Source organism: Hippocampus comes, unplaced genomic scaffold, assembly GCF_001891065.2.
Source record: "Hippocampus comes isolate QL1 unplaced genomic scaffold, H_comes_QL1_v1.1 scaffold86, whole genome shotgun sequence".
NCBI classification, from domain to species: Eukaryota; Metazoa; Chordata; class Actinopteri; order Syngnathiformes; family Syngnathidae; genus Hippocampus; species Hippocampus comes.
The window spans coordinates 574052-600527 of NW_017805882.1; the positions used below are offsets into that span (position 1 = coordinate 574052).

Below are 26476 nucleotides of genomic sequence, written 5' to 3' on the forward strand. Positions count from 1 at the left end.
TATATATATATATATATATATATATGATTGCACCTCCTAAACCACAACTTTTCAGCATATAAAAAATAAATCCACCATGTTCAATGATTAACATAGCATCATCAAAGAGACCAAGCCATTTTCAACACGTGAGGGCTCTCAGTAATTTGTAAAAATGACACAATCATGTACACTGGCCAAGAGTATAGACTTGTCAATAAAATATTAAGTTAATTGTGTGTGTGTGTGTGTGTGTGTGTGTGTGTGTGTGTGTGTGTGTGTGTGTGTGTGTGCGTGCGTGCGTGCGTGCGTGCGTGCGTGCGTGCGTGCGTGCGTGTGTGTGAGAGAGAGACATCTATGAAAGTACATTAAGTCACTGAAGATCTCTACACTTTGAAACAGTTCTGTATTCAGTCATCCTGAATATAATTTTTTTGGGGGGGCAGGATATTGCTCCGGATGATGAAATGGATAGTCACCGTGCTTCAGTGGATAAGTTAAATGATGATGAGCAAGATCCAAACAAACAAGATTCAACCCTCACCCTAAACGACACGCAAGACAATACAGTCGAATGACTGAATGTGCGTAGGTAGGAGCACGAAAGGGGAATGTAATGAGAGACTGTAACAGAAGTGTATTAATAAAACTTTGCCATCCTGGTGAATCCTGACTCATTCATCCACGCAACAGTCACGACTGTGGGTGCACCGCTGACGCTGCACAAAATAAACGCCCCCTTCGCACTCCCCTTACTCCACGCGTGTGTGTTGTTGGTGTGTGTCGGTGAGTGAGATGGCAAGAAGCAGGGGGTAAGCTTCGCACGTCCTATATGCGAATTTTAGCACTGCCTGGCCGTCCGGCTTCCTCGCACCAAAACCTGGGCTGGAGTGCGACCGTCCTGTTTGGATCTTGAAACTGAGTCTGCGTGATATCATCGCTGCGTGGTTCACCGTGGTCACGCGGCAGGGAGGACATCATCTTGGACCTGCAAGGGGGAGAGGCAGTGCGGCGAGGGGATGAGCGATGGGAAAGGTAAACGAAATGAGATTATATTTGATCTGTGTTTATTTATATTGCAATACTGTATCTTTGAATTCAGCCACGTATACGTTGCATGAGGGGGCGAGTGGGATGTGACCGTACGTGTGGGGGTGGTGGGTGGGCGGGCGTCAGGAACATGCTCACGCATGATGAAGAGCACGATGGACGCCCTCCCGCGGTATCTGAAACACGCAGTACAAGAGGCTCTGCTTTCTACAAGCGCTTCCACTGCCGTGCATAGTAGTGACGTGTTGGCATGTGACCAGACCACCACATCAGTTCCTGGACTCACTGCATCACGAACTGGGCCGTGGCAAGGAGGTTTGTACGGTCACACGTAAAGGTCATAGGATGAGTTACCAATGAGGTTTTGGGTTTTTGTTTTTGTTTTTTTTTTTGACTGACTTTGGTTTTTGCTGCTATGTTCAGAATCAGAATGTTTCATGTCGTTAGATCAGCCTTTCACAAACTTGGGACATTATCATGGTGTCAGAGTTAAATGCGTAAACTATTGTTTCGACCATAAAGAAGGGAAAACTTGTGAAAGGACAATTGTTTGTTCTGTTGTTTTATTTAATATGTCTGCTCATTCACCTGCTTGGCCCGGTCTTCGCTTATTGCACTTTTGTTTTTGTTTTGGATATGTCTGCTCAGTCACCTGCTTGGCCCCCTCTTCGCTTATTGCACTATCTGCGACTCACCCATCACCTGTCAATATTACATCCTCGACCCTGTGGATAGGCAGCTCAATAATGTGAGTGTGATTGGTTTGTGCCCCTTAGTAATTGGCTGGCGACCTGTCAAATGCAGTGATGTAAAACCGCACTGCATCATACTGATAGCTATAACAATTTGCTTACCTTATGAGAAAGCAAATAATAAACATCATGATCATCACACACTCTATGATGCAACGCAGTTTCAGTACAACACTGAAAATGGAAGCATTATAACAAGGGTACGGATATTTGTGTCACTGATGGTGTAGCGATTTACTTGCCTGACTTTTACACAGGCAGCGTAAGTTCAATTCCCACTGAGTGAATGTGACTGAACAGTTGTCTGTCTAATGTGACCTGGGACTGCCTGCTGACAATTCTAGAATGTAGTGTACCTTTCACCAAAAGTCAACTGGTGTAGGCTTCAGCTCCCAGGAAGAACAGGATAAGTCTGGATGGATGGATGAAGTCTGCTGTCCTCTGTTGTAGTTCTTGGGGTTGTTAAAGAAATCAAAGAAGTTTTTATGCGGTGCTGTGTTTCCAACAACATTTCAAATTCAGTTCTTTGGGGAAACCCAGTGGTAAACAAGTTCCAAAGTAGATGAGAATGTGGCCTGTGGAAAAAAAAAGCCCCAGGTTTTTCCCATTTAAGGTGTCCTTGAGCAAGGCATCTAATCTAACCCAGTTGGTATTCCGACTGCTGCAAAACCCAAACACTGCTCCACCTTATCGCTAACTGTGTGAGCACTGTTGACTACTGTCATTGGTTACTTGGTCCAAACTTCTGAAATGCATGTAAAATATATGCAGTGTAAACAAGACAGATAGACTTTGATTTAGTTGCTGTGCATATGGTGTACAATGTGTTGACTACAATTCCTATTAAGAACTGTTAGTGATGCCAAAGAGGATTTTTCAGAAAGTTGATCCTTACAGGCACTTTGGTAGTCATGCCCTTCAGTGGTTTCGGTTCATGATTAAACAGCGAGACCACTCAGACTGCCCTCCAAAAGGGGATCAACTTAGGTTTAGGAGGCTAAATCGACTCACATCTTCTTCACAGGAGCCCCCCACGATCAGGTCCCTTATGCCCACCTCGAACCATTTTAGTCGAAAATTATGTTGTGCACTGACCTCAATAAGCTACGCTCTGAAGAAGCTTCATCAGACACCTGATTGCCAGTGCTTCTGACCTACTTCCTCCAGAGTGTGCACTAAATGTGAGCCACTTGTTCTTACTACCACCAATAATTGTTTGAATCGCTTTTTGGGCATAAATTGTCCAATGCCATACATGTTAACAAATTAAAGAGCTGACTTTAAAGATGTTCTTAGCATTTTAAACCTATATAGGACTGAATATAAAGCAAAGAAAACATAGCAACGCAGTTAAATAAGATACATTTCAACTTTGTTCCCATGCATTTTACAAAAATCTCTGGTAATTTTGCAAGTCCACCTCATACGAGCTACTGCAGGCACTTTTTTTGGTCATTTTATGGCTCTTTGTTTACGGCCGTATTTACGCATTTGTGCTTAGAGTGATAAGCCTCGTTTGCAACCATTTCATATTTACTTTAACAGCTGTATCTAGCATTTCCTGACAGTAGAGGAGCATTCATTGCCCTATTTACTCCTTCAGTCTGTGTTCTCCTTTTCAGCTTCACCTGTTGAAGGCCTGCTCTTCACTTACTATCACTCTGACTCCTCCATCACCTGTCAATATGACAACCTCAGCCCTGCGTAGGCAGGTGAAGAACATAGTGCACAACTATTCCGAAGCGGAGATTAAGGTATTGTGTGGTCTTCGTATATCAGTGATGGATGATGAGGATCAATTAAAAAAAAAGGAAAAAAATACAAGTCATTGATCTTCCCCTGCCGGTGGTAGGTTCGCGAAGCAACTTCAAATGATCCATGGGGCCCATCATCGTCTCTCATGTCAGAAATCGCTGATCTGACCTTCAATGTGGTGGCTTTTGCCGAAGTCATGGGCATGGTGTGGAAACGCATCAATGACAGCGGCAAGAACTGGAGGCATGTCTACAAGGTGAAAGACAGCTAAGTGGCATGTGTATGTAGAACTGCTGTACGGTTTACTAAGAGGTGCTGCTCATATTTTGGTCACCTACGTAGAGCTACACGAGGACAGCAAAGCACTGTACAACTCTCAAAATTGAGTTATCGGTATCTATGTAAAAGCATAACTTTTGATTTAGTTCTCATATCGGATCCAGTTTATAGAAGGAGTAAGTGAGAGATTTCCCCCACTAATTTTGTGTTTAGCTTCTGCAGCAAATGTGTCATGATATTGAGCGGTGTGTATTTTAACTTCAGTCCCTGACTCTATTGGACTATCTACTGAAGACCGGATCGGAGAGAGTGGCTCAACAGTGTCGAGAGAACGCCTTCACGATTCAGGTTCATCAAAGCAGCTACAGAAACAGTTCATGAATATTAGGCTACAAACAATATTCAATAAACACTCACTTTTACACTGTTGAATCTCCTGACAAAAGTCAGTCACATAAAGTGCAGTGTTGACAATATATACATCCATCCATCTATTTTCTGATCCGCTTATCCTCACAAGGGTCGCGGGTCTGCTGGAGCCAATCTCAGCTGTCTTCGGGCAGTAAGCAGAGTACACCCTGAACTGGTTGCCAGCCAATCACAGGGCACACAGAGACAAACAACCATCTGCGCTCACATTCACACCTAGGGACAATTTAGTGTGTTCCATTAACCTGCCATGCATGTTTTTGGAATGTGGGAGGAAACCGGAGTACCCGGAGAAAACCCACGCAGGCACGGGAGATTGACAATATACAACATGTGCAAAAAGGTAATGGCAACGCAATACATTGGACAAGTAAAGCGAATGTGTTACATGTTTTCTTTATGTTTTGAGGCAAAAGTATACCTTTTGCAGCGATATGTGGTGAGGTTCATGAGTGATGACTGGTGAGGATATAGAAATATGAACCCCAAATACAAAGTAGAAGATTAGCCTGGAGCTATTTGAATTTTGACCTGAATTCAAACATTTGTTTTCAAAGCTTTCAATTATGCTTCAATGAATTCAACACTGTTCAACAATGTCATAGCAAGAAAAACAAAAAAAATATTTCTCACAAGGTCAAGTTCATTGTTATTCTGGCTGATCCCTCTTTTTTTAAATTGAAAAATCATTTTGTATTCCGTTTATATTTTATATGTTCTGAAAGCCCTGATTATAAAATGACCCACATGTCTGGTGTAATAACTCCATGTGTGATATTTGGAGCAAATCAATCCGTGACAAAATCGATTAAAGAATTAATACCCAAAAAAATCTATCTGGATCCAGATACATTTTTTCCAAGTAGATATACTGTCCATTGGGTTTGACACCTCTGATATTTATAAACATAAAACCAAGGTGGCCTAAAAAGGAAAAAAAAAAAGCTAAATTACAAAACAAATGTGTCTTTACTGTGTGAGTTGATTTATGTGAAAATGACCTAAAATCTATCATTAACGCAAATAAAAATCCACATTTTGTAGTTTGAAACATTGTCCAGTATTTTACCCAAATAATCCACAGGAATGTTTTTCTCTTGGTTCAGACGCTTCGTGATTTTCAATATGTTGACCGTGACGGCAGAGACCAAGGGGCCAATGTCCGAGAAAAAGCACGCCAACTGGTGTGCCTTCTACGGGATGAAGAACGTCTTCGACAAGAGAGAACTCAAGCTCTGAAGACCAAAGAGCGAATGGCAGGGGGAGCCGGTGTGGGTGGAGGGGCTATGTATGGAGGAATACCCCCATCCTATCACCCAGGCAGGCGAACCAGCCAACCCAGTATGGCTGCACTCTATGGGGAAGAGTTAACCCGCTCCAGAGGTTCTCCATCCTCCTTTAACTGTGAGTGTTCTGTTGGGTTTTAAGATTGCATCGGGGTCTTGACTGCATTAAGTTAGCATTAGACTGCCTTTGCTGTCCTTGAGCTTCCGCTAGCTATTGCACTAAATGCATCAACCTCAATGAAATACACGTAGGTATGCACACATCCAAACATATCGCCATTCCATCCTCATTGCCCCTCAGCAGCCTCGTCTTCATCTCCTCGGGGTGCCTCGGAACTGGAACAGGCTCGACCTCAAACCAGCGGGGAAGAGGAACTCCAGCTCCAGCTGGCTTTAGCCATGAGCAGAGAGGAGAATCAGAAGGTAAAAGAGCAGTGCACCAAATCCATTGATTGTATGCAATCCAATTTTTTTCTTCTTTAGTCTTCAACAACCAAATATTTTTCTTGGCCAACCAGTTTATGCTTCCATCAAATTATCCATCCATCCATTTTCCGAACCGCTTTATCCACACTAGGGTCGCGGGGGGTGCTGGAGCCTATCCCAGCTGTCTTCGGGCAGTTGGCGGGGGACACCCTGAACCGGTTGCCACCCAATCACAGGGCACACAGAAACGAACAACCATTCGTGCTCACACTCACACCTAGGGACAATTTGGAGTGTTCAATCAGCCTGCCATGCATGTTTTTGGAATGTGGGAGGAAACAGCAGTACCCGGAGAAAACCCACGCAAGCACAGGGGGAACATGCAAACTCCACACAGGAAGGCCGGAGCTGGAATCGAACCTGGTACCTTTGCACGGTGAAGTCAACGTGCTAACCACTCGACTACCGGGCCACCCTCCATCAAATTAGTTTGCTCATATTTTACTTTGTTGGATTAAGATGGAAAGAAACCATAACAGGTGGCACGGTGGTTGACTGGTTAGCACGTCCACCTCACAGTGCAGAGGTGCAGGGTTCAATTCCGGCATCGGCCTTCCTGCGTGAAGTTTGCATGTTCTCCTCGTGCCTGCGTGGATTTTCTCTGGGTACTCCGGCTTCCTCCCACGTTCCAAAAACATGCCTGGCAGGTTAATGGAACACTCAAAATTGTCCCTAGGTGTGAGTGTGAGCGTGAATTGTTGTTCATCAATGTGTGCTCTGCAATTGGCTGGCAACCACTTGAGGTTGTACTCCGCCTACTGCACAAAGACAGCTGGGATAGGCTCCGGGATGCCCGCGACCCTTGTGAGGATAAGCCGATTAGAAAATGGATGGATGGATGAATGGAAGCCATAACATATTTTGTTTGTTGTTTGATAAAGATTTCACTCAGCCTCGCTCGAGGTCTATGCTCCACTTGGCAGTTGTGATTTGCAGTGTCATTTGTGGTGAACAGCTGCAATGCATCATTGTGAAAGGTGTTTCAGAATGTATCTAATTGAATTCATGAAATTATGATGCACCAGTTCAAGGTCAAAAAAACTGAGTAATATTAGGTGGACTCTTTGATACGGCCCCTGTATTATGCTCTTTAGTAATAAATAAATAAAGAATGGGCCGCAGGGACTTTATTTTTGCCACCCAACCAATTTTTGAATGTAAAAAGATTATTGTACTGTGATGTATCATTCTATTCCTTTTACTAACAGAATCTCAGTAAAATAATTTCCCTTGAACAAAACCCACCAAATCCATTTCATACCTATGAATTTATATCAGCATATACTGTATATGAAAAATTAATTGCCTTCAGTTTACCCAGTTAAGTTCAAGCATCTTTCTCAAAGATCAAGTGCTCACTGATGACGTCAATGATGGCACCCCTGCAGGAGCAGCACTGTCACCAAGGAGACGAGTCTGTCCTGCAGAAGGTCCTGGATGAGAGCAGGAGAGCGAGCCAGTCAGGAACGCAGGTGGTGAGTATAAAAACATTTGTGAATGCTTTCCATGTGGGTGTATGCTCTATGAGTGTGCGTAGGCATAGTTGTTTGCTTGTGCGGTGCCCACTGTGGACTTGTGGGGTAGAGAGTGTCAGTGATATGAGGCAAAAAGACATAGATCAGCATAATGAGAGCCAAAGGTGAGAGAGGAGAAAGAGTTGCTGCTGAATGATAACGCCTTTGTCTTGTCTAACCTTGAGCTCAACGTGACATTTCCCGCAACACGATCTCCTTATCTGGTGGCACAGAAGCCTCTCTTCTCATTGCCGGTTGACAAGCGAATCAGAGTCGCCTGTTGATGTGCATATTGGTTTACGTGCATCCTTCCAACATTCAAATGCAAGTGCATACTGTAAATACATTACTGTAGATAATGTCTTAATAGTATGAGTGGAAAATGATCATTGATTTGAAATTGCCATAATACAGTATACCATTTGTATGTTTACTCCACTATGCGCTTGTAGTAATTGATTCTTTAGTTTGAAAGTGGCAATAATAATACGGGGAATGAAAAACAGGTATATTTGAATCAATGCGTTAGGGAACACTCACATAGAGATTTGAAGCTTGGATACTGTTGCCACGTGCCTTAAAACATCCTGTTGGGGAGAAATGCTGCACAGTGGAGGTTGTTTGTTTTAACACAGCACTTTCTAAGTCTGTTAATGCGGTGGGTGAGGAATGCATCAGCTGCAAACGTCATCACACTGCAGAGGCGCTTCTCGAGGGAAAGCCTAATTTTCTCTTTTGACAATCAATTTTTGGGGGCTTCCAACAACAAAGTCACCTTACTGTGCTCAGCTGCCTCCCTACCGTAGATGCATGCCTTTCCATTTGGCTGTTAGCTAATTGCTACTGAGGATTCAAACTCAGTTCCTCAGAATTGAAATGACTGGCCTCATAAGTCTTGGTCAAAATTATGTCTACAAAAAAATTATTAATTTGCATTTGTGATTAACTCAGACAACAGAATCACACATCTATAATTTAACAGTAGCTTTATACAATCTTGTTGTTGAACAAATGGTGGGTATAAAAAGTCTACACAATCCTGTTTGAATGTAATTTTCATGTCAAATAAGAAATAAGAAAATGTTTTCTTCGTGCGGGGAAGTGCAAAAGAACAAAGAATATCATGTGTTTGCACAAGTGTCCATACCATCTTATAACTGAATACGTTTAGAATTAGCCAATCACATTCCAACCACTTAAAATGTCTCATACTAACCACAAATAAAGTTCAAATGTTCAAGTAGGCTTTTTCCTGACTTTTATTTTCCTATCTTGAAGCACATAAAGGTTTTGGAACTATTCATAATTCCATCCACCTTGCCCACGGCCCCATTTCCAGCTAAAGAAAAACAGCCCCACCCCCAAGCATTACAATGTTATAACACTATATTGTTCTTTTGGTGATGAGGACGGTTGTAATTTTGCCAGACACTTTTGGAATTATGGTCAAAAGCCAGGAAGAGCCTACTAGAAAATCTGTTTCTCTATCAATCATCCAAAGTTTTACACAAACCGATATGAAATATGTGGTTATTGTTTCAATAGTCGACCACGCTGGACCTAGTGGACTTCCTTGGCGCATCCTCTGAGAAGCCACCTCCACCTGGTGACCTCTGGGACTCTGCCCGGCCTTCCTGTAACATTGCTTCTGATCCTTGGGATTCTGTAGGTGAGTTTTCACACGTACAAAGTGAGAGGGTAAGTGATCATGTTTCCAACATCACTTATTGTATGTGATGTATACAAAACTTAATTGATCCACCTACACAGCCGTCATAGCCCCCCCAGACCCATCCGCGGATGCTGCTAATCCTTGGGCTGCATATGCCGACTCACGCCAAGAGCTCTGGGAGGCGGTACCCACCTGCAGCCCTGCAGTTGATCCAACGTTGGATAGGACCTCCGGGCGCGGTATCTTCCAGAATCACTGGTTTATTTGCTTAACCACCTTTTAATTTGTTCAAATATACAAGTATACTGGTTGTATTATTTCATGCTTCATTTAGGGAGTGATGGGACATATCCTGTCAGTGCTTCTGAAGAGGAGAGGCTTCAGCAAGAAGTTCCTCAACTGTGTTCTCCTCAGCCAGCTAGCCCGACAGGTAAAGCAAGTGACGAGCGAAATCTTGTGTTCTGGGATTTGGGTATTATACCATTGTTCCAGGTGGGGCTTTCACAATCAAATCTTTTTAGAGTCGATTATCCTACTGACTGTTGCAAGTAATTGGTTTATAATAGTTGGCGCTTTCTTTTAGACCTCTGTTGAACTGTAGTCATTTGGGGACACCACTACAGACATAAGTCTGTCAGCTGCAAAGCCATGATAGTCAACATTCGAGATATGCAGAACTTGACCCAAGCAGTGGTTGCACATACAGGCTGAACAAAAGTTGTCCAAGAACTGATCCTTCAGGGACCCCATACATTTTGTCATGGCCCTTCATTTAGGTTCAAAATTTCCAGTGGTCACAAAATAACTCCTTTCTTTCATGTAGGACCTGAACCATTTGAGAGCTGTTCCATTTAGTCATCAATTCGCCATTATTAATCTTCAAATGTATAGTAACTAAAATACATAATTACTCCTTCACTGTGTTTCCTTTTTCATTTTTTTTATTGATTTATTTTTAGTGGAAGCTCCTTTCGGGGGTTTAGGAGACTGCCCTGACTGAGGTGACCAATTGATTATTTGCTGCAATTTAGCACTAATTTTACAATAGTTTTGCAAAAAGTCAGATGGTATTGAGATAAGACAGCGCTCAAGCATTTTCGCTATGTTTTTTTTTCTTTCAGTCTATCAAATTCACACACGGTAATTGAGTTATTGCTGGTTGGTTTAAGGTTTTGCATCTTTTTTTAACATTTTGCTGATTCGTGTTTATATTAAACTTGATGGATTGTATTTCTTACATTATGATGCAAGCAAGCTACATCCTACATTCCTACATTTCGATTCTAATGCCTTTATTATCAAAGTGCACCTTGATAGTGTTTTATAGGCTCAAGGTCATCGTAGTTTTTACAGGAGCCACACCATTCAAGGCACTTGAACTTCTCCCAGTGAACTTATTCAAAAGTTCATCATCTGTATCTGCATTCACAGTTGGTGACACAGCCATGACTCATTTAGCAATTTTTTTTAAAAATAGAAACAGTGATTGCCTGAACTTTTTGAAATACATTGTTTGTAATTCACACCGAAATGATCTGGGATAACTTAGTCCTGTCGGTCAACAGATAAGATGTCAACAGCTGTGGAGATAACTAGGTCAAGAATACAAACTTGGGAGTGTGTCTGATTTTTCACATATCGTAACAGACCAAAAGTTTCCAGCACAGCATAGAGGTCTTTGGTATTATTTTTTCCATGTTATTGTCAACATGAATGTTGGTTTCCTGTTATGACCAAAAAGTCTTAGTCGGTACTGATTGCAGTTCTTCCTCCATAATTTAAAAATATAATCTTGGAGGTCTATAAATTATTATAAAAATAACCTTTGGATCACCTTTTACACACACACAAAAAAAAAAAAGTGGGCAGAGTTAGTTTGAGTCTCACTAAGACAATTACTACCTCATTTCTATGTTGCAAACCATGTTGATTGTTTATGTAATATAATTTATTGAGAATTAAAGTCTTGGGGAATTTGGGGGTTTTATTAACTGTAACCTATAATCTGTTTTTTATAAAAAAGAAAATTTTCACTGTGTTTAGCGAATAATATACCAATAGTATAAATTCAATCTTTGGATTGAACTACTGAATTAAGTTTCCTATGACATTCTATTTTAGAATAGACACACCTCTACCATTTTTATCTTCTATTGCTCTTCCACAATGACTATCGTCAGCAGATTCTGAGCTACGTGGGTCTGCGGATATATTCTGTGGAGCAACTTCAAGCACTGATCCCTTCAGGAATGAAGCTCTGGTCAAACCCCAGCTCAATGGACGGGACTCGGACAGTCCAGAGATGTTTGATCTGTCACGACTCGCGCCCCCTGTAAGCACTACGACGCGTGTGTGTCAGACCCCTGAGGCCTTCCTTGGACCTACGGGGGCTTCGTTGGTCAATTTGGATGCACTGATACCTTCAACCCTGCCAAGCAAGGCGCACAACAACCCATTCCTCTCAGGTAACAGCTTTGAGATCACTTATGAGGACAGCATTCACAATCCAAGTTTTAGGTTTCTAACCAGCAAATGGCCCCACCCACAGGTCTGAGCGTGCCATCTTCCACCAACCCCTTCCACTGTGACCAGCCTCGCCTTACCCTCAATCAAATGCGTCCATCTTCGACATCTCCGCTGCCCTCGCACATGCTCTCCTACAGTCCGTCACTTCCACTCCCTCTCCATCACAGGGGGGCAGCCCTTCCCTCCTCGCACACCCAGCCTCCCACCAGACTTATGGAACTTCCCTCTAACCTGCCCCAACCCCTGCTCCCCATCTCTCCCCGGCCGAGACCCCAAGCACAGACACACAGCCACAATCCATTCCTCTGAGACTTCGTTTGCCCTTCTTATTTACACACTAGTCTAGACGACAACATGAGCCTGAATCAGAGTCACGATTCTGTTCAATATCTGCGCGTAAATGTGAAACGGATCAAACGTGGACTTGATGTATTTGTGTCTGTCCTAAGACACATCAGCTGCTACAGTATATGTAACCGAACCTGAAGCCCAGAGAGCACTGCAAATTAAAGACAAATCAGAAAGCTAATGAGGGGAGTATTTATTGCCAGAGCATTGTGTTAAACATTAATACCAGATGAACTGAAGTGTGGCGAAGATAACAATGCAAGACAGTAATATCGCTGCAGCAATTATGCTATGCCGCAATAACAACTCCATTGAGAAATTGCTCACTAAATTAACAGAATGTGTCCTATTTTTGCCATTTACATTAGAAATTGCTGCCTTCTAACAGTGAAGCAAATTTGAAGTGTCATTTTCTGAAAGCATGCTTTTCAAAATATGAGAACGAATGAACCAAAACTCGACGGGAAGGTAGAACAGCCATTTTAAAGGGGACTTATTCAAAGGATCTTTGTTTTGTTTTGTTTTGTTTTGTTTGTGTATGACGAAGGTTTATTCATTTTTTAATTCATATTTTGTTAATGTTACTTATTTTTAGGTGAACATTTTATGTAAAATTTCAGTTCGGAAGACAATGCCTCATTAAGAATTAAGTGTTCAAATTATGAAGGAAGTTAAATGATTTTCATTTAATAATGAATCCTATCTTCGGAGAATCATCAAAACGTATGAGTGGTGGGGCATTCATCGTATGACAAACTACTGCTGTACATTGTACTTCTGCAGTTGCAGCTCGTCGCCTTTAAATTGCGATCCACGAGGTGACCACAAGATGTCAGCGATGCCCGCGTTTACAGTTTTCAAGCCTGTGCTGCTTGAGGTGAAAATGAACTAAAACTTCATCAGTGCCTTTAATAGAATTGGTGTCTATGGTGAAAAATGTCGAAGTGATACACTTTGACTGAGAGATGCTTTGCCATTATGGCCACAGAGTAAACATGCAGTAAAATCTAATATTATTACGGTTATAACTTGCCGTCATGTTTTAGTTCAAGCCATTTTTATCTTCTCAATTGGCCTGGAAATGACACAACAAAGTGAGACTGGAAGTTGTCTTAAATTTAAAGATACGTATATGTACAGTACATGGGTTTCAAATTCAGCTCTCTCCTTCCTGTCTAGAGTTTGCACAGTTTCTTAGATTAAATAAAGACTACAAAATAGTCCACAAACATAAATGTGAGTATGAATGGTTGGTTGTTTGCAAGCGCCCTGTGAATGACTGGTGACCAGTTCAAGATTTACCCTGTCTCATGCCAGCATGTCCGCTGGGACGGCTGCAGCTCGCCTGCTACCCTCGCGAGGACAAGCAGCACAGAAAATAGACATAATAAATGTAACACAAACTATGATTGCAGCACACTTTAGCATAAGTTCACTCATCTTACAGTACATTAACCTTGAAAGTAAAAAATGGCAGCTCAGTCCAGTCGCTTAGTTTTAAATGACATTCACAGTAAATTGGGTTGCAATGTTATTTAGCCCCGCACAGCAATAAGGCCAGGAAACTCTGTTCCAAGAAACATCAAAAGCAGCCTGATGACCTCCCCTTTTCACATCACAAGGTTATTTTTAAGACTTCATCAACGGTTAGTGTAGAAAGTTGTTTTTTTATATTCCTATAGAACATGCAATAGGGTAGATTCATTCACCAGTGTCAACTTGCTAATATAATAAGTCCTGTCTTAATGTGATGTTGCACAACACTCACTACAGGAAAAATCGGAAATACTCTGCCAGGGTTACAAGCACGCATTCCTTTTTTCCTAAAATCTGGTTCTTATCGGAAAAAAAAAAATCAGATGTAGCCCTCAACAGCTGCAGCCTCAACCTTCAGATATTCCTGGTTGAACTGCATGCAAAAGTTCTATATTGTTTTGTTTAATGCAAAGAGTGAAGTGAACAGACAGCCAGGAATGACTGTGAGAACACTTGCAAGAGCTGATTCCAAATATTGTGAAATCATTACGCACATCAGTGAGCTGTCAAAGTACCACAACCATAATTGAATCAGGACTCAAAACAGAACTCTTGAGACTAAAATACGGGTGATATTGTGCTGAATACATCAGTGTAGTAGTTCTTATTCCATTTCTGTCTGCTTCTGTCCATCTCCATTAGTTCAAATTAGGCACCTGGTTCGCTTCTCTTGTTGAGGGCCAAATTCAAATGCTTTGTCTGGAGTCTCCCGATGTTTCGAAGGCCAAGCTATAGTCCAACCGAGCCAAAAGTTCTCATGATTACACTTCTCATGCATTGAAGCATGACAGGATATTTCCTAAATTTGGCATCGGTCTTTTGTCCCCTGGAGCTGTTGTTCCTGGCCCGCAATAAGATAACCCATCAAGTTTAAAGACACATTCGGCTTAAAGATCAGTGTGATCAATGTGGAAACAATTAGTCTGTGCACAGACTAATGCAATACACTACATGTATGGGCTTCTTTAGTCAAGTCCAGTTCAAAACTGTATCCTGTCTTAAGTGGTGCCCTGATTGGGGTGGATTGAATGTCTGTGCACATGTGGAGTAAAATGTTAATGGAACACATCAGGGGCGCAATGAGGGTACACAGTATGTTTCTAAAATGAATGTAGGCTGCTGTATTCCATGGCGCATTTTAATTGCCCTTTTTCTGTTTTTCTTGGGGCAGCATGGTGGCCTAGTGTCTGCAGTTCGGAGGTTTGGGTTTGTATCTCAGCTCCGGTCCTTCTCTGTGGAGTTGGCATGTTCTCTCCGTGCTTGTGTGGGTTTATTTACGGTAGTCCAGCCCCAAACCATACTTTGTCAGTGTGCCTTTAGGTTAATTAAAGACTCCAAATTGTCCATCAGACTGAATGTGAGTGTGGATGATGGTTCGTCTACATGTGCACTGGGAATGACTGCCAACCAATCCTGGGTGAACGCCACCTCTCGCCCAAATTCAGCTAGGATATGCTGCAGCTTACAGATAGAAAATGGATAGATGGAAGTTTAATGCTAGAGCTGTGAGAAAATGCTATACTTCAGAGTGCAGAAACCAGATGAATGATTAATACAGCTTTCGCATTGTGATATAATACTGAGAAATATAAAACACCAAATTATTCCAAATCAGTTCTTTTTTGGCCCTTGACAGAGCCTTCAATGGCCTGGTGACTGCAGTTTGCTGCCTGCCTCTACCTAATGTCCATCACGTGAAATGAAAGGCTAAATGATTGATCCTTGCAATGCATTGCCCCCAGATTGTGGAATGCACTTTTTTTAAATTGGCTAAGTGCTGTCCTTTCAATAGCTTTTTTTTAAAAGTACTGTAGTTACAAACAGATTTCTTTAGGCTGGCATTCCATTAAATCTACCAGTATATTATTTTTTATTTATTTTAGTTGTACATAATTTTTTTTGTTGTATTCACTTGTTGCCTCAGTCGTATTTTAACATTTTTCAGAAAACAAAAACATTTTTAGTAAGGACATTGTTATTTCTTACTGATTTGGTAACAGTAAATTAAAACGGACTTTCACATTTATGGCATTAGGGTAACAATATGTATGACTGTATTCTATAACTATGTGAATAATTTTGTAAGTCTTCCTTGGAAAAAGTGCGACACAAAATGAACAAGTCTCAAATTTTGTGGTCCACACACATAAAAGTGGGCGTTCACTGTGACGCCACGTTTTCTAAGACTGACAAGAGTAATCGCGAATCCGATGTCTTATTTTCTCGACGATTAGCCAATCAGAGCATGAGTGTGATTGTTTGCGGAAAACATTGCACAACGGGCTTGCAGCGTACGTCTGAACGAGCCATTCTTGTAAAAAAATTAAAAAATAAATACCCCTTAGACTACCACTACTCGAAATAAACACACCGAAGTGTTTCTTTGGGTGAAACAGTTTAGAAATATAAGTTTATGACACTTTTGTAAACTGTTCGTAGTAGCCCGTAATTTCTAATTTACGCGTGGAGGTAAGCATGGAATGGCCAGTCGAGGAGTTCGAAGTGAATGTGAAGCCGCCAAAGCGCCTCCGCATCGTGCAAAATGCAGCAGAAACAGCACTGGAAGGGCAGGAGAAGCGCCAGGGTGCAGTTGACGTGGTGGGTGACAACACGCTTGACGTGACTGTGACACTGTCCAAACAGGTGCTGCCTGTTTCCAACGAAAATGTTTTGGAGGGGGAAGGAGGTTATTAAATTAGACCTTACGTGTGTTATTCATGAAAAGCCATAACGTACAAGCAGTGTTCGCTATGTTACTTTAAAAAAAGTAAAAATTATCAATTATTTATTGTATTTTATCTATAGTGTACAGTATGTTTGTAATAGCTCATATGAGCATACATTTGAATGCATGATCTCCTCATATTGCTACACAGAGTATACACAACAAATTGATGGACAACATGATTTGCCTTTGCCGGCCACATAAAATGATGTGGTGGGCCAAATCTGTCTCAAGGGCCTTGAGTTGGATACCCGTGTTCTCCATACTGTGCAATATTTACTTCCTCTATTTTAGTGTTTACCTTGTCTACCTCAAACTCTTCAGCTCATTCAAGACGTACACTGGCGCGACAGCCTAACATTCCAAAAATTCCCAATTTTTCCTCAAACAATTCCCTAATTAAGCAGTATTTTATATATTTACATTTTCCTTCTACCTTTTTTTAACCAATTAAAATAATTGCTGCTTCAAAACATTCAGCTCATGAACAACATTTTGGGAAGTATTTATCACATTGTCAAAATTCTTAAATTTCCAAAACACCACAGAAATTTCCAAATTTAAGAATGTAACATTTTACATAACTGCATCCTCAACAATTTCATTTTTTTTCCAATGGAGTTGATGTAAGAAGCCAATGAACCATTGGTTTGTTTGTTCATTTTCTATCAAACAATGGTGTTAATATAAAAAGTAGACCATAATTTTCACATTTCAATGCATTCTGTGGTCATTTACTGCTGGATTAATGAGAATATTTTGTGTGTCTCAGAGTATCATCATGCCTGTGTATAATGCCTCCTGTTGGCTAGATGAGTGTCTGCAAGCAATATTGGACCAAGATTTCACCGGCACTATGGAACTATCCGTTTTTGACGACGCCAGCACCGTATGTTTGTTTTATTCACATTTGCACATATGTGCTTTGTCTTCTTGAATATGTTGTAGAATCTCAGTATGCACCCATCTTCTCTCTAATGAAAAAAATCCTCACTGTATTATAGTACCACATACATTTTCTTCATCTCTAGCTACAGTAGCCATCTAGTTATATATCTTGATATCTACAGTATGTATCCATGTCTTTGTCCTAGGATAACTCCAGAAAGGTGGTGGAGACTTGGAGGGAGAGGTTGGAGGGAAGGGACATCTCACTGGTGTTCAGTGGCCATAACTCGGACCAACCAAGAGGGGGTCTGTTCTGTTGTGATGAGCATTGAGTCCTTTTCTTAGATGCAATTTTTTTTGCTGAAAAATGCATTTTTTTTAAGAGCCAGTATTTCTTCTTGGGGGGCCTCCACGCTGGGAAGTGTGGCGGCTGTCACTCATCGTGGATTAGCGCCCTTTGGGTGCTTTTTTTCTTCAAATGGTTTCTCTGTGCCTTGCCATGCCTTTTTTACAAAATTTGTATGCGCGTGCGTCCGTGCTTGCGAGCATAGGCATGCCTGTGGGGATATAATCTGTATGTTAGGGGACGGGGGTTCTGTTTTAACGTTGTAATTCTGAATTTTTTAATTGCATGGCACTTCGAGTTGCATCTTTATGTCTGAAAAGTGCTATATAAATAAAGTGCAATTGATTGATAATATTCTAATCTGTGTCTCACATGCTCATTCAATGTCAAAGATCACAAATGGAAATCTAAAGAATCTTTGTTGTTGTTTTTGGGGTTTTTTTCAGTGGGATATGCTAAAAATAAGGCCGTGGCGCAGAGCTGTGGAAAATACTTGTGCTTCCAGGATGCGGTAAGTGAGTGTGCAGTCTTATGTTAGTTCTATTAAAACGTCATTTGTCTTCTGAGGCCCGATTTGAAAAATCTATAATGGAAAGGCCATCTGGAGCCTTCTGTCACTAATCAAATGAAGTTGACCTCATCACTCCGTTGTAGTCTTGCTTTTAAACTGCATGTAAAGACTTTTCTTCCTTCCAGTGGAGGGTGTCCCTCAGAAAAGCAATGCCTGACAGTCCAATTACATTCTCATAAAACAACCTACTTGCTCAATTAGCTCTCTTGTAATGGTCTCTGCTCGACACAGTTCAAGTCCTCCGGCAAAGTCCAGAAGTAGATGAAGTAGAAGGCTTTCTTTTAGACATTGTCCAGCACATGTTAAATGTTGTTACAAGTGTGATCTTTTCCTCCCACATGCCTGATTACTTACATTAAGAGAAAATCAGTTCCAGATGAGGAGATGGGGTTGGGGGGGAGTGGGTGCTGCTCAGAATTCTTCATGTTGGGTATTTGTTCTCTTAGAGCTCATAATCTTTAATATGATTTATTATGAGCATTCTCTTGAAAAGCCTCCGTAGGCTCCAACAGAGATCACACTCTATTATGTTTGCATCTTGAGTCACGTTTGATATGTATAGTGAATGACTGACAGTGTGTGTGTGTTGCAGGATGACATCATGTTGCCCCAAAGAGTTCGGCTGCAGTACGAGGCGTCTGTCCTCCACTCAAGCTCTGTAAGTTTTTCTAGACGTGTTTTGTCATTGCCTTGCTTCCCTTTTCCTCACCCCACCTTTTCTTTTGAACTGTCTTTTCACTTTCTGTCGTCTGTCCTTCACTCCGCTCCCTCAGCCAGAAGGTGTCAGTTTTATCTGGATCCATGTGTTTTAGAGACCTGTGTGCGGAAAGTGAATCAAATCCAAATAGTATGTATGAGTAATCCATCCATCCATCCATCCATCCATTTTCAACTCCACTTATCTTGAAGAGGGTTGCGGGCAGTTGCCAGAGTCTGTCCCAGCTGATTACGGGCGAAGGCACTATACCCGCTGAACTGGTCGGCAGTCAGTCGCAGGGCACATATAGAGATAAACGACCAATCACACCTAAATTCACACCGTCACTGAGTGGGAACTGATCCCACACTGCCCGCGCACAAGTCCGGCATGTGTACCACTACACCATGAGCGACCAAATCTTAGTAATACAGTATTAGCAAAATGTGAGCGACTGAGTTGGCATGCCAATAATGTAGGGGTGCAGAGCAGTGTGAGTATCCGGTGTTGACGTATTGTGGCCCTCCTCTGGGTCAAGGGTTGGGGGTCATGTGTGTGAGGGTAGTGAAGGAGGCAGCACAGAGACAGCAGGCCTGCCGCCCTGCACAAACAGCCTGTCCCTTTCTTTTACACCTATCTTTTTTTTTCACTTGACAGCTCAGAGTCAAAATGCAAAACATCTTTCATTTTTAATTTTGTCAAGAGCCTCGGCTTTCCCATGTGCTTATTATTGACCATAGAGTTTGGGTCAATATTGTGGCAAAAAAAAAAAAAAAAAAAAACTTTAACCAAAGTATTCTGATTATCAAACCGCAACTCCGTTGGATTCCAACTGCTGCAAAGGTCAATGTACATATATTGAAAAAAAAAAATCTAAACATGTATTCACATTTTAAGACTGGTATAGAATTTAAAAAAAAAAGTGAGATGATTTCATGGATTCAAGCCAGAGTGCTGTTTTTTCCTTGTTAAAAGGAATTTAATAAAAATTGTTTTTTTGTGAGATTCTTTGCTAACAACAAACTAAGATGCACCACACTTAGAACGCTTAACTTTCCTGGCAGAAGTAAACCTGTTGTAGGCAGGCTTTAGATTAATGTGTTTTTTTAATTTATATTTTTATCACAAGAAACAATATTTCTAAATGTTGAAAAAGACATTTGTCTTCAATGTTCCCTTAGATTATGTTTTGCCCTTTTTCAGTCACGAGGCACTTCACCATCCTCCGCTGGCTGTGCTTCCTGTGTTCAATGTACCAATTCTGTTCCAGTAATCATTTCAAATGTTTTCAATGATTCTTTGAAAACTATGTTGACCCTCTCATGAATGTGTGTTTCCATTATAGTTGATAGGCTGTAAAGTTCGGAGGCTTCCAGAGGGATCCACGCAACGCTACACCCGCTGGATCAACACAATCACTCAAGATCAACTCCTCACGCAAGTAAACACTGCGAACTCACTGCGCTCTGTTTGGAGGGGCCTTTCAAAGGGGTCACGTGGCAGGCTGAGAGCAGGTCAGTTTTAAACAGGATACGTACCTGCCCCTTGCCGTTTCCACGGAAATGTGCCAGCGGACTGGACGTAAACTATAGAATCGCTGGCGACCTTTCTGTCGCTCGCAATCCCACCAGAGGAAGCGCCTCATGCCGCCATCTGTCAATAGTGGAAAGTTTCGGTAGTGGAACTGATAGTTTTGCAAACAAAACGGCACTGTGAGTTTATTGAGCAAACAGATTGTCTTCCATCTGCAGGGGACATCTGGGTATGCTTATAGTGCTGCAACAGTACATGACGTTCACATCCACACTGCCAAAATATTAAACTTTCATCCAGATGGTGTGTCTATCTCTTGAGAAGTAAGGAGCAAATGCAGTGAGACAATTGAACAAAACTGTTGGGGACAACCAATCCCCCCACTAATTAGACATCAGGTATTTCAAGAGGAAAACAGCTTCCTAAAACTGGACGTTGTCCAACATCATCCAAAAATTAAAATAGTGGTTCCCGGACAATATGAGTCATTGGTAGTGTCGTGGTTCACAGGCTTGATTTTCGTGCAGTCCTTGCGATCACATCCCGCTCAATGAGCAGAGGCGTGAATGGTTGGTTGCCTCCATACGTGCCCCGTGACGGACTGGCAATCAACGTGCCGTCCGCCGTCTGGCCAAGGTCAGCTGACGTCAACTCCAGCTCCCCACCGCCAATGAGCCTGAATAGAAAATAGACGGATAAAGTTCTGATGATTGATTCAAGAGCTGGAGTTACACTGCAAACAATCTGACCTAAAGCTCAGGAAGAAAGATGGTAACTACTATCTGACTCTGTAAATACGATTAGAGGCATGAACAATAAGCTTTGACCGTCAATTAATTGGTGAAACCTGACTCTCTCTCTCTCTCTCTCTCTCTCTCTCTCTCTCTCTCTCTCTCTCTCTCTCTCTCTCTCTCTCTGTGAAGTTTTTTTTTCAAAAATTACCTTTGAGAAAATTAGCATGTGCTATCGTTGTGTGTACTTATCAAAATGTACCAAATATTTACGAGGCAGAAAACCGAAAAGTTGAAACATAAATACAGCTACATGTATAATAAGCATTCAGGATACGGTATTTCAATTTATGAAGCGGTGGAATGTAGCATTAGAACTGCTGTTGCTGTCCGAGCAAAACACACTGTCACCACAGCAACAGGTCTCTTTTGCTCTCTTTCTCACACACACACACGCACGCACACACACACACAAACACACACAGAGTCTGTATAGTGCCTTACCAGACATAGAAGGCTCTTTATATGACATTACAGTTCATGAGGATGTGATTGTTCCTCTCCTCTCTAGCTTTAAAACAGCTCATTTTCCAGTGTACTTCTCTTTCTCCACATTCTGCGTCTTTGCCTCCACTTGTCGGGTCAAGAAGCAGAGCCTAGGTAGACGTAAAGCAGATTTACTCAGGGTGGTGCTTGCTTAACTTGATCCAGAGCAGGACTCTTGAGTGTTCATCTGCTGGACATTAGCTATGGTTATCAATAACCTTCCCAACCCTCCTCACTAGTCGCATCTTCGTTCTCATGCTTTCCCACATTCTGATTCATCCGATTCATGCAGTTGGCCTGCGCTTACACCTGCAAAGTGTTGAGATATTGCAACAGAGAGGACACATGGATGTAGGTGGGATGCACATAAACACACACATGCTCATATTTAACAGATTCGTCAAGCTGACTCTGAGGTTTTCGCAATGTTTTTCATCAGTGAGCCTTTGAGTCATGCAATTGTGCGTGCATAAAGGTTAAGTGCACACATTCACACATCATTTGAAATATAGCGAGGCAACTGAGGAAAACAGGAGATTAACCTGAAATCACCCTCACACACACACACACACACACACACACACACACACACACACACACACACACACACACGAGGCACGCGTAAGGAAGGCTTGGAGCAGCATTGAGGTGGGGGTCTGTGAAGATGTAAATACACAGCTCATAATCGCTTTCTGGTGTGTTGAGGAGATGCAGCCAAAGAGAAGAAGAAGAAGCCAAAACAATGGCATTAATCTGTGTTTCAAATCTTGCTTGGGAGCACACTTTTTGCAAAGTTGAAAATCAACCTCTGCGTGTGACTTACTGATGGGACTTTTTGAGGCAGACATATTTCATAATTTCACCTGAAACTAAACGGTTGACAAACACACACAATAAGGATAATACTGGTGTTGCAAAGGTGACCCCTAGATCACCTGCTTGAGCCTAAAATATTGGTTGGACCAGCCTCATGCTGTGGTATTCTTTGTGTTGTTGACATGACTGTGCTGAGTTGAGGGTTGCGCTGCTCTCCGATTTCAACAGTTTATTTTAAACCATTATCCGTTTAGTCGTCAGTGGCTGTCCACCATCAAGCAAACTTGACCGCAATCAGTTTTTTGTTGATTTTGGATTTAGCAGTCACTTGAATATAAACTACCGATCATAAATCTAAAGGCAGCCCAAGATCCAAACAAGTTCCCAATTCCTTCCTCCTGAATGATCTTTAATGGGATGATCTTTAGTCACCGAGTGTGTTGTGGTTCACTCGCCTGACTTAAGTGCAGGCACAGTAGGTTCGTTCACTTCCCCCTGAGTGAGAGTGTGATTTTTTTTTGCCTGTCTTCAGTATGTGTCCAGTGAATGACTGTCAATCAGCTCCTGAAGTATAATTCTGAGTTCCCAGCAGTATTTTGACAGACAGGATTTTTTTCTACCTACCATTCTCTGAACCACTTAAACTGCATATGTGCTGGTGTTATGCTAAGACATTCTTACACCTTAGGTATATACATCCCATGGACCGACAGTCATCATGCCGACTTGGTTCTGCTCAAGAGACTGGTTCTCAACTGTTGGATGGTTCAGCGAGGAGAGCAAGGTAAGGCACCCCAGCGAGTACTGTTTTCATTGCCCGGTTGGATTTTTTGGTACTTAGTAGGATTATTGAAAAACAGTTAATGGAATTCCATGGAAATTTGTGGAGGGAAAGAACCCATTAAATCTCACTGCGAGTCGGAATTGAAATGCATGTCGTAAAATGTGTTGTCTCTTTTGATCGTTTGCCTGACGTTGATTTCTTCAACCCCAAAATACAAACTGTAAACTCTTAATGTCAGAAAGTAGCCGGCTTGCTAATACAGACAAACAAAGGTCGACATTTTTTGCATCAACACGAAGCACGACTCTTTTTATTCGGGTCGTTGGTTGTTATCATGCACTTCACATCCACCCGTCTCTGCCTCCAGGGAGTCCCTGAGGACTTGATCTTCTTTTACCAGAGTCTTCGTCAAGGAGGACTTGTGATCAGAGTTGACCACTGCCTTGTGGTGTACCGTTACCACGAGAAGGCCACCACACACTCCGTGAAAGAGTCAGTTTCAGCCCGCACCTCCTCCCCCACTACTCGTGCTGGACATACTGTTGATCTTCCACCTACTCACAGCTGCCCATCGCCATCCCGGATTCCATCAGCTCAACCCACACATGCAATCCAACATTTTTGCCTAGAATATGTTCAGAAAAGTCCCAATTTCTCTCTCCTTTCACTTTTCTTGATGTGCTTCTTACTATGTCTCACGTGTACCTCGTACTTCACCAATGCTCGCTCCTCTCTGTCATCGTCTATTATCCATCTTATTTTGGGAAGCCTATTTCAAGCTTGCCTACTTTCCACCCAACCCCCACAACTCCTTGACACTGCCTCCCCGTTCGCTACTTCCGTTGACAAGTGAAAGCATCATCTTCCACAACCTTGCGCACATCAAGTAATTATAGCCCACGTTTGTGAGGTGTGAAATGCTTTGAAAAAAAAAAAAACTTAAGATGGTGACAAAGGCGCACCGAGATGATTGGCTAAGCACACGAAGACGGGAATTTATGAACGTGATTGCGTGTGCGTTATGGGAAATCTGTGAGCGTGTTGATGAGCCGGGTTCAAGGGACACGGATGTAGATACTTAGATTTATACCTCCTCCGTTTTCAGGGAAACCATTTGGAACCTGCGAGTTGGATTTCTTCAGGAGAGAGTCATTAGCCAATGGGAAAGCTTCACCATATGGAATGCCGGGAAACAGGGCCGTAAGCTGTACCGCTGCCTTAACGCCACTAATCAGAAGAAAGTATGTCGTCATATATATATGGCAAGAATAGAACAGATTCATGGATGGAGTTGTGTACTATTGGGAGTTGTGTTGGTATTCGTGGGCACCACCAGTACTCTATTCATGGCTGTGATGTCATTTTTTTTTTAAGGTCAAAGCTTTCTGTGATGTGGACAAGAATAAGATAAAGAAGGGTTTTTACACATATGAGGACTCCAAGGTGAGGTTATCGGTAACTAAGCAATTAATGTCTGTGCATCGAGAGTTACCATGGATCTGTCTTTTGTTGCGCTCTGTTTAGGAACGACCAAAGCCAAAAATCCCAGTCCTGCACTACAAAGATGCGTCGGCCCCTTTTATCATCTGTGTCAAACTGGTGAGCTGAAAGTGTTTTTGTGTGTTTGCTGTTTCTGACCCCCCAGCTCTGCAATCTGAGTTAACGACATAATGAGCGAGGGCGTGTGCCCGGCACAGGACGTTAGCACACGGGAGGCCGGCAGGAAATGGGTAGAGACAGCAGCCTGATCTTTGAACACATGGCGCTTGGATCAACATCAATAGATCTGCTCATTTTCAAATTGTTGTCAAAATCTATTTGGTCATATCTTGAAACCATGTCATGTAAATTCCTTTTTATTGTGTTTCTTTAGCGTGGCCTTATAAAATGCACACAGATGCAAAAAACATATTAATAATAATAAATAAATGGATGAATAAACATTCAGGCTGCCAAATGACAAATTGTGTCCTTATCACCCAGATTTAGACATCAAATCTACGCTGACCCCATCAGCAGGCCATGCCAATTGGTCAATTATGGGAATTAGATATGGAGTCGGTGTAATTTTCTCTTAAAAACACCTGGACTCGATCCCATGTTTGTCAGCCAAATGCCACATTGCTCAAAGCAACAATAGGATATCTTTGAACTGTGCTGACAAGCCAAGGTGAAACTTGATTTGTTGAAGTCAGAAGCTTATTCGTGTGGTTGTACATTTTTTGCACATCCAAAAACTTCATTGAGAACTCTGAAGGAAGCCACCGAGATAGTTGCTGAAAAATACCATTACGCGTCTAATGCGGTTTTGAAGAAGCATTTTGCGTTGTCTTTCTCTCGTGCTCTCCTTGTGCTTTTCCACTCATATGCAATGTTTCGGATGTGTTTAGGACATGACGGCTGGCGTTCTAGAGGAAAACCTCAACTCATTACAGATGAAAGAAGGAATCGACTTCTTCCATTTCAACTGACTGACCGCGGCTGGTACATCACTGTTAGACATATTAAATCACAGGAGTAGATTTAAAACTCACGCACACTCTTCCATTCATTTTTTTCGAGGCTAATCCTAACTCATCCCAAAGTATAAAGAAGCTTATGTCTATCTGAGCTAAATGAGCCTGAGAAGCGGTATACACAAGGCTGCACATCCATGCTCACATTCAAAGTACGGCCAATTTAGAGTCTTCATTGAACATAACGTGCCTGTATGTGCATGTTGCGTTTTTTTTTTTTAACTGGTATGTGACTACTGAACAATTATAGGGCCGGGCGATTTTCCATTTTACCTCTTCATTCATATTTATTAGTCAGAATTATACATGTACACACACACACACACACACACACATATACATACAAACCCAATGTACATTATAAATCAACCCCAAAGGTTCGTTATTGTATTTCATTATTTTTTGTCACCCATAATAACCTTGACTACTCTGACATATGGACCAGCTGAGCCGTGCAGTTTGAGGGCTTATTGTACTGGAAGATGTTAAATTGTCCATCATTATCAGAAGTGCTGATCCCCCCAAGGGTTCCGGGCATGCTGGAGCCTATCCCAGCTGTCGCTGGGCAGTAATTTTGAATTTTATTCTATTCACGATTCTATTTATGTACAGTACATGCTTTGACAAAAGGAATGTTTTCTAACCGGGAGTGCTTTTTTTCAAACATGATCTGTAAAGAATAAAATATTTATCATCATTATTGTTTCCATA

At 41.9% G+C, this 26476-nt stretch overlaps 3 protein-coding genes across 13 annotated transcripts in view; all 3 read left to right on the forward strand.

Annotated features, from left to right (window-relative positions):
* Positions 1 to 642, forward strand: part of mycbpap (mycbp associated protein) — a 10555-nt gene extending 9913 nt beyond the window's left edge. The window contains exon 13 of the mRNA XM_019889453.1: positions 426 to 642. Coding sequence (XP_019745012.1) covers positions 426 to 557 — 132 coding nt within the window. The 3' untranslated portion in view covers positions 558 to 642. The remainder of the gene's footprint in view (positions 1 to 425) is intronic.
* Positions 643 to 709: 67 nt separating this feature from the next.
* Positions 710 to 12509, forward strand: epn3b (epsin 3b). 9 transcript variants are annotated; one of them, XM_019889446.1, is made up of 12 exons: positions 710 to 1014; positions 3404 to 3535; positions 3634 to 3792; positions 4080 to 4163; positions 5351 to 5648; positions 5835 to 5953; positions 7363 to 7491; positions 9076 to 9199; positions 9301 to 9441; positions 9537 to 9632; positions 11383 to 11667; positions 11751 to 12509. In XM_019889446.1, the coding sequence occupies exons 1-12, from the start codon at positions 1006 to 1008 to the stop codon at positions 12035 to 12037; spliced, it is 1863 nt and encodes a 620-aa protein (XP_019745005.1). In that variant the 5' UTR covers positions 710 to 1005; the 3' UTR covers positions 12038 to 12509. The 9 variants fall into 9 exon arrangements, with proteins under 9 accessions (XP_019745005.1, XP_019745007.1, XP_019745011.1 ...); XM_019889448.1 differs by having other exon boundaries at positions 711 to 1014; positions 7405 to 7491; positions 11751 to 12508; XM_019889452.1 differs by having other exon boundaries at positions 711 to 1014; positions 7405 to 7491; positions 11386 to 11667; positions 11751 to 12508.
* Positions 12510 to 15875: 3366 nt separating this feature from the next.
* Positions 15876 to 25782, forward strand: qtgal (queuosine-tRNA galactosyltransferase). 3 transcript variants are annotated; one of them, XM_019889454.1, is made up of 12 exons: positions 15876 to 16210; positions 17110 to 17226; positions 17432 to 17531; positions 18018 to 18082; positions 18735 to 18800; positions 20185 to 20280; positions 23154 to 23249; positions 23617 to 23741; positions 24355 to 24490; positions 24624 to 24692; positions 24774 to 24848; positions 25640 to 25782. In XM_019889454.1, the coding sequence occupies exons 1-12, from the start codon at positions 16088 to 16090 to the stop codon at positions 25718 to 25720; spliced, it is 1149 nt and encodes a 382-aa protein (XP_019745013.1). In that variant the 5' UTR covers positions 15876 to 16087; the 3' UTR covers positions 25721 to 25782. The 3 variants fall into 3 exon arrangements, with proteins under 3 accessions (XP_019745013.1, XP_019745014.1, XP_019745015.1); XM_019889455.1 differs by having other exon boundaries at positions 23650 to 23741; XM_019889456.1 differs by lacking the exons at positions 24624 to 24692; positions 24774 to 24848; positions 25640 to 25782 and having other exon boundaries at positions 23814 to 24447.
* The last annotated feature ends 694 nt before the right edge of the window (positions 25783 to 26476 follow it).

What these genes read in the sequence shown, in the direction of transcription:
- epn3b (XM_019889444.1), top strand. An exon ending in TTCTCCATCCTCCTTTAACT is followed by an intron (nt 5,649 to 5,831) that starts GTGAGTGTTCTG and finishes ATTGCCCCTCAG; the next exon opens with CAGCCTCGTCTTCATCTCCT. An exon ending in GCAGAGAGGAGAATCAGAAG is followed by an intron (nt 5,954 to 7,362) that starts GTAAAAGAGCAG and finishes TCTTTCTCAAAG; the next exon opens with ATCAAGTGCTCACTGATGAC.
- qtgal (XM_019889454.1), top strand. Translation starts at nt 16,088, where the DNA reads ATGGAATGGCCAGTCGAGGAGTTCGAAGTGAATGTGAAGCCGCCAAAG. An exon ending in GCCAGGGTGCAGTTGACGTG is followed by an intron (nt 16,211 to 17,109) that starts GTGGGTGACAAC and finishes TGTGTGTCTCAG; the next exon opens with AGTATCATCATGCCTGTGTA. An exon ending in ACCACACACTCCGTGAAAGA is followed by an intron (nt 23,742 to 24,354) that starts GTCAGTTTCAGC and finishes CTCCGTTTTCAG; the next exon opens with GGAAACCATTTGGAACCTGC.